The sequence below is a fragment of the Schistocerca serialis genome, chromosome 1, assembly GCF_023864345.2.
Source record: "Schistocerca serialis cubense isolate TAMUIC-IGC-003099 chromosome 1, iqSchSeri2.2, whole genome shotgun sequence".
In the NCBI taxonomy this organism is placed as follows: domain Eukaryota; kingdom Metazoa; phylum Arthropoda; class Insecta; order Orthoptera; family Acrididae; genus Schistocerca; species Schistocerca serialis.
The window spans coordinates 15,335,804-15,347,823 of NC_064638.1; the positions used below are offsets into that span (position 1 = coordinate 15,335,804).

General features: G+C 40.5%; 1 protein-coding gene across 1 annotated transcript in view; it reads left to right on the top strand.

Annotated features, from left to right (window-relative positions):
• Nucleotides 1-12,020, top strand: part of LOC126460181 (molybdenum cofactor biosynthesis protein 1-like) — a 95,117-nt gene that overhangs the window by 38,081 nt on the left and 45,016 nt on the right. The window contains exon 4 of the mRNA XM_050095906.1: nt 7,032-7,256. Within this exon, the coding sequence (XP_049951863.1) occupies nt 7,032-7,256 (225 nt within the window). The remainder of the gene's footprint in view (nt 1-7,031; nt 7,257-12,020) is intronic.

Below are 12,020 nucleotides of genomic sequence, written 5' to 3' on the forward strand. Positions count from 1 at the left end.
CTGTGTTTCTGAGCATACAGGTTGTGTACGCTGTTTGGAGTCTTGTGTATGCTGAATCAAATGTTTTTATTGTTGTGATCTTCCATCTGAAGATTGGTTTCATTGAGTTGCCCATGCTAGCCTATCCTGTGTGACCCTCTTCACCTCTGCGTAACTACTGCAGCATACGATAACTTGAACTTGCTTACTGCAGTCAGTTTTTTGTCTCCTACAGTTGTTACCCCCATTATATTCACAGATGACCACATATTGTGGAAATTGCATATTGTAATGTAGGATGCAATAATAACGTACGGAAAGTTTCTGTTGAAAATTACGAATTATTTAGGAATAAAGCAGATGGCTCACCAAAAGGCAGAAGCACTGTCTCATCGATAGGCACACAAACAAAAGGTATGTAGAATGAGATTTTCACTGTGCAGTGGAGTGTGCACTGATATGAAACTTCCTGGCAGATTAAAAGTGTGTGCCGGACTAAGAGTCAAACTTGGGACCTTTGCCTTTTGTGGGCAAGTGCTCTACCATCTGAGCTATCCATGCACGACTCACGACCCGTCCTCACAGCTTTACTTCCACCAGTACCTCGTCTTCTACCTTCCAAACTAAAAGGTACGTTGCTTGGCGAGGTTCCAGAATGCACTTTCTTTTTCTAGCTGTAGGGAAAACATGCGCTCACGCACACACACACACACACACACACACACACTCACATGCGCATGCATGTCTCCTTATGTTGTGGTCGCTCAACTGCCAGCTCTTTACTGGCCCATGGTGAGTGTTCTGGAGTGAGGTGGGGCTTTAGAGTGGGGTAGGATGGGGTGGGTTGAGGCAATGTGAGGGATGGAGAGAGATGGGAGGGGTTTGGAGGGAAACATTTAGTGGCTCGTGGGAGAGTGGGGAGCCATCTGTGGGCTAGCTAGGGGTGCAAGTAGAGGGGTCAGGCGACAGACAGCTGGGCACTCATAGACTAGGGTGTGACGTGAGATAACAGCACACAACTAGCTGATTGGGAAGGGGGGAGAGGGGTGGGGGGGAGGGGTGGGGGAGGGGTGTGTGTGTGTGTGGGGGGGGGGGGGCAGGGGGGCTGGTAGTTAACTTGGATTTAGGCCAGGAAGCAAAGGATGTGCTGTAAGTATGGCTATGAAAGTTGAGTATTCTTAAATAAGATCAGCTGGTGCCAATGTATTGGAAAGTAACTGGCACACAAAGTGCAATTGTGGCTCCTTTTTCTTTGTGAATTTTAAATAGTCTGCAGAGCAAATTGAATTAGGAGGATCAGGCATTTGTCTGTGTCTAGGAAAGTAAATTGTAGAGCCAGATAAAAGGCGCGCAAGACAGGAGGGGTACTACTGCTCATCACTGCTGTATCGTGCTACTAGTACGTGTCAGTGTGAATGCACTGAGAGTGGTGTTGCCGTACATGCGTCTTTAAATTGGTCACCCACTGATCATAGCAGGCTGGCTGCTGGAGGCCGTCTCTGGGAGCCAAGCATGTGGCGCGGTCCCTGCCGTGCCATCTGCTGGCGACTCGCACATATATAGGTGTGGAACAGTGCTGACTGTCTCTCTGTGTGATTCTAGTTTGTAATGTGCACATCAGTGTTCTGTGTCTTGTTGAGTCCTTAGAGGCATATTGTTCGGAGGTTATTATTAAAGCCATATTTGTGCGACTTGGATCACACTTCAGTATTACTTGGTTAGTACATCACCACAAACATATGGACCGGGAATGTACATGCTTTGACAGTTTGCTACGTCTCTCTCTTCTAGGACTGACATGGTAGCTGCCTTGCATTTCTTAATGATTCTGACCTTGTCAACCACAAACCGAATCTTAGTACAGTCATGATTTCCCTGAAGAGATTACATGACAGCAGAGACTTGTAAAATTGTGTTACCCATTTCTCTAGCCAGTGAAGATTCATTCTATACCTTCAGATACAGTGTCATGTAGGAGTAGAACAGCAAGAAATACGTAGCTCCTCTAACAGTATTGACAGTTTATCACCTCCCAACACTACATGTGCCAATGTTTCAGTGCATTTTTGAATATGTTTGTTAACAGATTCATCAACACAACAAAAATTTACGGTCTCAGTAGCATCTTATTTCTTAACTCATACTTTACTATTCATCAGAATCTTCATCGCTGCCCTTTGATTCGTCAGAGCTCCCTGCTGTACTTTGTTTTATTTCATAGTCAGAATTAGTTGAAATACCACCTACCGTATTTACTCAAATCTAACCCGCACTCAAACCTGAAAAATGAGACTCGAAATAAAGGAAGGAAAAAAAAATTCCCGAATCTAAGCCGCACCTGAAATTTGAGACTCAAAGTTCAAGGGGAGAGAAAAGTTTTAGGCCGCACCTCCAAATCGAAACAAAGTCGGTCCATTGTAATATGAGACACAAATTAGGTTGAATGAATGACGATACAGCTACAGTAGTTTGGTTCGAGTCGTAAGCTAAGCACTTAAGCTTTACCAGGTAGCCTTTGCTATGCATCAGGCGCTCCGTCCGTATTTATACTGGTACCCTTCCTTTTTCACGTGCTTCGTCTGGTTTGAATCAATTGCTTATTTTTCTTTGATCTGATAAGTGCCGTTTTCCTTGTTATAGGCGTTTATGTCACTCTAAGCTGAAAATACATTACTGTACTGTGTCATGCATTGTTTGTCGCATTCTGATAGTGCGTGTTTGCAGCCTGTCGTCGCTCGCGGCATGGCTTGCTTTTATGCACGCTACCACTGCCTACAATTAAAAAAAAAAAAAAAAAAAGAGAGAGAAATCGTCTCATTAGCGAAACAATGGCAAAAGACTACTATTTGTTGTTACTTACACTGCTGCTTTCTTTGATAATGATCAACAAGAACCAAATAATAGACTGCGTATGATAGAACATGTTCTGAACGAGAGTTAGGCGAAAATTTATCTCCATTTGAAAATCTTTGCGGCTGCTTCTTTAGTACATCAAATTCTGCACAGAAATTAGAGTCATCTTAGATTTAAAAATCTAGTCAGTTGCCGTGCTTCATTTCTGACTGTATCACTATTAGGCATAAGAATAATATGAATATAAACATGACACGATACGTATATTCTTCCGCATTTGCTGTTGTCTCACTCTAGTTTCGTAGTTTATTAGGCAGACAGGATTTAAATAAGATAGCAGCAAACACGAAAGAATACGTGGCAACATGTTTATATTCGTATTACTCTTATGATGAAGACAATACTGCATGTGATTCACATTTCATCAGGTTCCTATAAGCAACCATCTCTTCTCACAGGTAGGAAAAAATTCAGAACGTAGAGTTGGCCATATTGACAAACATCCGAAACAGTCTTGCCTGTCGGATTTTCGTAATACATTGAAGTTCTGCTACATTCGAAGATGAACAATACGGAATTTATATTTACTTCATTGGATAATGTATGAAAATCGTCTTCCACCTTTTTTTTTTAATTTATTTACTGACGCAGAGGTTTTAGCGCCAGTATTTATCTTTGTGCCTACGAGGCATGCCTGTGTAGCATTACACATATTCGACGGCAAAAGTTAGTTGTGGCAGCACCTACTGACATTTTTCAGAACTTCCACTTGCTTTGCACTCGATTCTAAGCCGCAGGCGGTTTTTTGGATTACAAAAACCGGAAAAAATGCGGCTTAGATTTGAGTAAATACGGTACATCCTCTCCTTTGGATTCAACTTCTTAAGTATTATCTTTCAAGTCAACACCTGCTAATCTGTGAGACCGAAATGATGAGCCATACTACTCTATTTCACTGTACCTGTTTGTTTCATTTGTATAACATTTTATTCCATCATAGATGCTGCACTTACAGTTTCTTATATGCATTGCAGCAGCAGACACAATAAAAGTAGCAATCAGCAGTGCTTAGTTTGTTGAATGGGTAAAAAATATGCCATGTCCCAGTTCCACATATCCCCAAAATTTGATTCTGCCAAATTCTGTACTCTCTGAAATCGAATGTTTAATCCAAAGATGAAAGTGAACAAGTTTGATGCAGTATTGCTAATATTGTTTATTACTCATCTTGCTGAATGAAGTGCATACCGTGTCCTTTCTGAAAGGTTTGCAGAAGTAATGCACATACCAGTTTTCTAAAAACTTACATTGAGATTGTGCTCTCCTTCCTCTTGTACAAATTAGTAGAGCCCTTCGGATTACTCCACAATATGCCTCTTGGCAAGGTGGTAACAACAGTATTATGAAAAGGATAGATTGGCACTCACTGTATAGTGTAGATGTTGTGTTGCAAGCAGGGGAGGGGGGGGGGGGGGGGGAAACACCACCTATTAAACACGTAAGCTTTTGGTGCAAACCCCCCCCCCCCCCATTCCCACACACACACACACACACACACACACACACACACACACACACACACACACGCGCAAATGCAGATCACACATACATGACCACTGTCTCTGGCTGCTAGGGCCAGACTGGGAGCAACTGCGCATCATGGGAGAAAGAACGGTCATGTGTGTGTGTGTGTGTGTGTGTGTGTGTGTGTGTGTGTTTTGTCCACTTAGGAAGAAGACTTTCTGATCGAAAGCTTACGTGTATAGTAGTCTTTTTGTTGTGCTTGTCTGTGACCTAATATTTCCTGTATACAGTGAATAGCAATGTATCTTTTTTATAATATGGTCATTATTCCAGCCTAGATTTTCTATTGTTTGTTTCCTTTTAAGACCTTATAGAGACAGTTACTGACAATTTCTTTTTTCTTATTGGAGAAAAGTAAAACCATATGGGGGCCAGACGTAGATCGTGAATGAATATGGAATAGAGTATTTTTATTCTCCCTGTATGCAGTGTCAATAACGTCACCGCACACACTTCATTTCTGGCAGCACCTCCTCCTCAACACATGACTGTCCCCCACCACCTCACCATAGTCTTCAAGTTATATCCTATAGCACTTCTGGGTGGACAAATAGATGAAGGATGTAGTTTAAAACAGTATAACTAAACTTAAAAGCCGAACTGCCCTTTTATAGAGACTGCCATCATTATTTAAACATACTAAACAACATCAAAACAGTCAAAAGAAATTGTTTTTCAAAAGAGCAGAAAATTGTAGTGAAATTCATGAAAGGATTGTTTTAAATTGTTATATCTTAAATCTGTCAGCATTTCCCAAGATTTTCTGGCTTAATTAAGACTAGGTCATGCCACCACAGTGGTCAGGCAGTGGACTTGCCTTCGAGAGGACAACGGACCCGAGTCCCATCGGGCCACCAATATTTGGGTTTTCCTTGATTTCCCTAAATGATTTAAGACAAATTCTGGGATGGTTCCTTTGAAAAAGATGACATTCGGTTGAGGAAGCTAATTTCTGTGGCAGGTCTGATGACACAGTGCTGGTGGAAGCTCGAGTATTTCAGAGCACACCATTCATTGCACATTGTTAAACATAGGGATCTGCTGCAGACAACCCCTGTATGTTCCCATGTTGACAACACTGTTGAATTACAATTTCTGTGGCTCAGGAGCATTGAGATTGGGCAGTGAATCAATAGAAATGTGTCATCTGGTTGAATCATTCGTGTTTCGCATTACACCTGCTTGACGGTTTTGTGCACATACACTGTCAACTGAGTGAATTGGTGCTTGAAGGGTGCACTTTGCTACAGACTTAGGCCAGTGGGAGCAATATTATGATATGGAGGACATTCACCTGGTCTTCTGTGGGTCCTGTGGTAGTAACTGAAGGCTCCATAACAGATTTGTTCTGTGTGAACATTATTGTGCACTGTCCGCACCCTGTCCCTAATGAAGGTGACATGTTTCAACAATATGACTTTCAGTGTCACGAGGCCAGAATCAAATTCACCCCTTCTGAATCTGATGGAATACATCTGTGATGCTATCAGATACCAGTTCTGCACCCAGAAACCACTGATCTCCAATTTATGGGAATTACATGACCTGTGCTTAGACATGCGGTGCTGCATAATGCTGGGAACATACCTCACATAATGCTGGGAACATACCTGAAATTTGTTGAACTTGTCCCACACAAAATCACTGCTGTATTGTGTTCCAACAGTGGACAAACACATTATCAAACAGGAAGTCATAGTGTTTTGTCTCATCAGTTTATATATTCAATGCTTGAATGAAAGGTGTGCTCTTTTCCTTTTTTCTGCCATTGCGTGTATGTGTAAAGCAGGATGTTCTACCATTTGGGCTTGTTTATATGAAGGCTGTCAGTGTTACCACCTGCACAGATACTAAATGCTCCTTTTGTGAAGACCTTTTATCTTGAGAACACTTTTAACTTTGTTTCACAAATGGCAGCACAGTTTCAAGAAAGCTTCTTAATTTAATGTGATAGTTAAAATAATACCTTCAGCAAAAGATGTGTGCGTTGGAGTGGGGAAAAAGATTGGAGATGTATGTAGCTTAATTTTCGTAAATTGTTAAGAAGGTTAACAGCTTGGCATGCTAAGATAAATTCCCACATTCTCTAAAAAGAGAGAAAAAGATTAATTTTACAGAATCAGTGAGGTATACAAATATAACAGCAGACTTGTAGAACCATTATTTTGTAGGTTAGATTAGATTAGATTCAGCTTTTGTTCCAAGACTCAAAACATGATATGATTCTCATGGGTGAGTAACATGCCAGAAAGTATAACATAAAAAATATAAAACATTTGAATACCCTGATCATTTGTCAGGAGATTGTCAAACTAGGTGAATGCAATACAAACTGGAACAGCTAATATGTTTAGAATTGATACACTGTCAAACTGAAAAATTGTTATGCACTATTAATAAATTTATCAAACAAAAAGTACATAATCTTGACTGTTATGACAAAGTGCTCTCAGAACTGAAATCTAACAGACAGTCTTATTTAAGCTGGCCTAACAGCCACTGTTAAGATATTCATCTATAGAGTAGGATGAGTTGCCTATCAAAAAGTCTTTCAAACTCTGTTTAAACCATGCTTTATCTGATACCAAGTTTTTAATGGTGTCTTTCTTCCACAGATAAATTGTGTTGTAATGCGAGGTTTTAATGAAGATGAAGTGTGCAGTTTTGTGGCGTTAACAAAAGAGAAAAATTTTGATGTAAGATTTATTGAGTACATGCCTTCCAGCGGCAACAAATGGAATGATGGGAAGATGGTCTCATTTAGTGAAATGCTCCAAATAATTAGAAAGCAGTGGCCTGATTTTGATCCTCTTCTCAATGGGCCCAATGATACCTCAAAGGTACGTGCAGTATTACATATGAACATACATTGAAAATAATTTAATGTTTATGACTTACTACCAATCACAAGAATACTTCACATCTGCTGGTGGTATGAGAGATAGACTGGTTTAGTTACATATTTCTCATCCCATTCAGTAAGTCTGTCCTGGCCTGGGTTTCTCTGCAGCTTTTCTGCAACTCTAACCATTTCCTAAACCTTGACAATCCTTTTCTTTCTTCCCTTTTCCTTCCCCTTCATTGTTTCTGCCAGAAGAAGAAGCCACTGGCTCCAAAAGCTTGCACATTTCCATAACTTTAAAGGGAGTTAGAAGGGGAAAACATTCTTTTTCACTTTTTCGGGCTTTTATCTGATTATAAAATTTGCAATTTTCCAAATAAAATGATATGTATATTACTTATAAACTTGCGTGGGAAGTATTTTATTTTATTTTCTAAAATATAATCTACACCAGTTGAAAATGTTAAAATTTTTACATGCATTACTTCAAGACCTAATAAAATAGGTAATTTTTTATATACAGGGTAGCCCATTGATCATGACCAGGCCAAATATCTCACGAAATAAGTGTCAAACAAAAAAACTACAAAGAACGAAATTTGTCTAGCTCGAAGGGGGAAACCAGCTGGCGCAATGGTTGGCCTGCTATAAGGCGCTGCCATAGCTCAAACTGATATCAACTCTGTTTTTTAAAATAGGAACCCCATTTTTATTACATATTCGTGTAATACGTAAAGAAATATGAATGTTTTAGTTGGACCACTTTTTTCGCTTTGTGATAGATGGCGCTGTAATAGTCACAAACATATGTCTCATAATTTTAGACGAACAGTTGGTAACAGGTAGGTTTTTTAAATTAAAATAAAGAACATAGGTACATTTGAACATTTTATTTCTGTTGTTCCAATGTGATACATGTACCTTTGTGAACTTATCATTTCTGAGAACGCATGCTGTTATGGCGTGATTACCTGTGAATACCACATTAATGCAATAAATGCTCAAAATGATGTCTGTCAACCTCAATGCCTTTGGCAATACGTGTAATGACATTCCTCTCAACAGTGAGTAGTTCGCCTTCCATAATGTTCGCACATGCATTGACAATGTACTGACGCATGTTGTCAGGCATTGTCGGTGGATCACGATAGCAAATATCCTTCAACTTTCCCCACAGAAAGAAATCCGGGGACGTCAGATCCGGTGAACGTGCGGGCCATGGTATGGTGCTTTGACGACCAATCCGCCTGTCATGAAATGTGCTATTCAATACTGCTTCAACCGCACGCAAACTATGTGCCGGACATCCGTCATGTTGGAAGTATATCGCCATTCTGTCATGCAGTGAAACATCTAGTAGTAACATTGGTAGAACATTACGCAGGAAATCAGCATACATTGCACCATTTAGATTGCCATGGATAAAATGGGGGCCAATTAACCTTCCTCCCTTAATGCCACACCATACATTAACCTGCCAAGGTCGCTGCTGTTCCACTTGTCGCTGCCATCGTAGATTTTCCGTTGCCCAATAGTGCATATTATGGCGGTTTAGGTTACCCCTGTTGGTGAATGATGCTTCATCGCTAATTAGAACGCATGCAAAAAATCTTTCATCGTCCCGTAATTTCTCTTGTGCCCAGTGGCAGAACTGTACATGACATTCAAAGTCATCGCCATGCAATTCCTGGTGCATAGAAATATGGTATGGGTGCAATCGATGTTGATGTAGCATTCTCAACACCGACGTTTTTGAGATTCCCAATTCTCGCGCAATTTGTCTGCTACTGATGTGTGGATTAGCTGCCCCAGCAGCTAAAACACCTACTAGGGCATCATCATTTGTTGCAGGTCGTGCAGGTCGTGGTTGATGTTTCACATGTGGCTGGACACTTCCTGTTTCCTTAAATAATGTAACTATCCGGCGAATGGTCCGGACACTTCAATGATGTCGTCCAGGATACCGAGCAGCATACATAGCACACGCCCCTTGGGCATTTTGATCACAATAGCCATACATCAACACGATATCGACCTTTTCCGCAATTGGTAAATGGTCCATTTTTACACGGGTAATGTATCACGAAGCAAATACCATTCGCACTGGCGGAATGTTATGTGATACCACATACTTATATGTTTGTGACTATTACAGCAGCTGGCCGGAGTGGCCGAGCGGTGCTAGGCGCTACAGTCTGGAAACGCGCGACCGCTACAGTCGCAGGTTCGAATCCTGCCTTGGGCATGGATGTGTGTGATGTCCTTAGGTTAGTTAGGTTTAAGTAGTTCTAAGTTCTAGGGGACTGATGACCTCAGAAGTTAAGTGCCATAGTGCTCAGAGCCATTTGAACCATTTTACAAAGTGAAAAAGTGGTCCAGCTAAAACATTCACATTTCTTTACGTACTACATGAATATGTAATAAAAAATGGGGGTTCCTATTTTTAAAAAATGCAGTTGATATGAGTTTGACCTATGGCAGTGCCATCTAGCAGGCCAACCATAGCGCCATCTGGTTTCTCCCTTCAAGCTAGACGAATTTCGTTCTTTGTAGTTTTTTCATTTCATGCTTATTTCGTGAGATATTTGGCCCGGGTACTATCAATGGACTACCCTGTAGAAAGCTGTGGATTGCTGTGTTATAAAGGTTAAATTATGTGTTTGTATTGGTAGCACTGTCAAAAATAGTATCGTATCTTTTCATAGTATAAACATGTTTTGTATATCGAAGTGCTAACGTTTTTCCGAGGAAAAGTGACGAATAGACTGGTAAATCTCTCAAAAAGTATGACTCCAAAATGAAGTGTTTTTAAGAAATGTGGGTTTCATGGTAATAAATATTTGAATAAAGAGAAACATTGTGTTCAGCATGTGGTGTGTGAAGTTGCAGACAATGAAATACTGGCAAACTCATGAGTATCTAGAGAAACACCCATTAGTGCTTCGAAGATTAAAATGAAACATAGTGATAACACAGTTATCTCAAAACAAAACTCATGTAAACGGTAGGTTAGGTTATATTCTGATACATTTACGCATCCTAACAGGGGTGTTATGTGAATGTGTGTGCTGTATGTATGTGGAGGGCCAGTTAGTTTACATGAAGACATTGAGGTATCAAATGGACTAGCCAGGAAACTTATCATTAATTCTGCCAGTTGTAAATATACTCATTCATTTTGGAATTCTGATAAGTGTAAAGATAATTATTTTGAAATAAATGTTAGGTGGTTTTATGGATTGAGAGCTATTGGCAAAGGACACACTGCAGCAGAAACAATGTGTGTCGTGATGTATATGCCACGCCCACTTTGTAAAATGGACAAGTATGCAGGATTTATTGGAGCTGCTGTGAAATCCACTGCATGTGAGTCAATTAAGGGTGCTGCAAATGAAGCTGCTGAAATAAACGATGGTATGATTGACATATCAGTAGCTTTTGGGGCACTTAGTAGAAGCGCAGCTGCAGTTCTAAGAATTCTGTTGCTACAGTGACCAGTGTGGATACTGGAAAGCTAATAGATTTCCAGATTTTAACCAAACATTGTTATAAGTATAAATCAGCGAATGAGGAAGGGCATATCTGTGACAGAAATTATGAAGGACAACTAGTCGTACGGAGGCCTGTGCAGCTGTTGAAATTTATAATCGATCTGTAAACTAAAGGGGAGTGTGTTACACTAAGTTCTTAGGTTATGCAGACTCAAATGCATATAACAGTGTAGTAGCCACTCAGCCTTATGGTGAGAAGCTTATCACAGAACTGGAATGTGTTGGTCATGTCCAGAAGAGGATGGGTACCAGATTGAGGAAGTTGAAACAAAGTTTGAGAGACAAGAAACTTTCAGGTGGTAAGACCATAAGAAGCAGGCTGACAGAGAAAATGATTGATGAACTACAACAGTATTATGAGGTTGCCATTGGAAATAATACTGAGGATTTGTTGAAAATGAAGCAGGCAGTATAGGCTACCTTCTTCCAGAGACTGTCAGCTGATGATAAACCAGTACACCATATTTGCCCTCCTAGATCTGGTTCATGGTGCAATTACCACAATGCCCAGTACTCAAACAGGTCATACAGCCATAAATATTCTATCCCAGCAGCAGTTGTGGATATCATAAAACCTGTTTACAGAGACCTGGCAATCCTGAATTATTGAAGAAGTGTCTGCATTGTCAGACTCAAAATCCCAATGAGTTGTTCAATAATCTTATAGTGTCAGTGTCGTCGTAACTGCCGTCTGCGTCACGTCTGCTGTGCAGCGAGCTATGCTAATTTAAGTATTAACTCTATTTTTCTTACTTGTCACTTCTTTTTCCGTGTGTTTTTGCTTTTAGGAAGCTTTAATTGTTGGGTGCTAGTAATAGTGTTCCATAGATTTCGTGTTTGTTTTGAATACAGTCAGAGAGAGTCCGTTTAGTCAGCCATAGTGCCAGTAGTGCTAGTGTTTGTTTTCAATACAGTCCAGAGACAGGTAGTGCTATTTTCATTGTTTTCTACAGGAAGTGTCTAGTAACCACAGTTTAGTCAACTATCAGCCGCCTTTAGTGAATTAGCAGTCTAGTTATAAGTTGATTAACTCTCTACAGTAAATTGATTTCTCAGGATGGATAGGATGTGTGACTGCTGTGTACGGACACAGGAGGAGCTGGCCACTGTTCGCGAACAGCTGAATGTGTTGAATCCGCGGTTAGCCGTCTTCAGGCTGCTGCCTCAGAGTGTAGCGGCAGTGGGGAGTCTGGTGCGTTGCATGGTACACC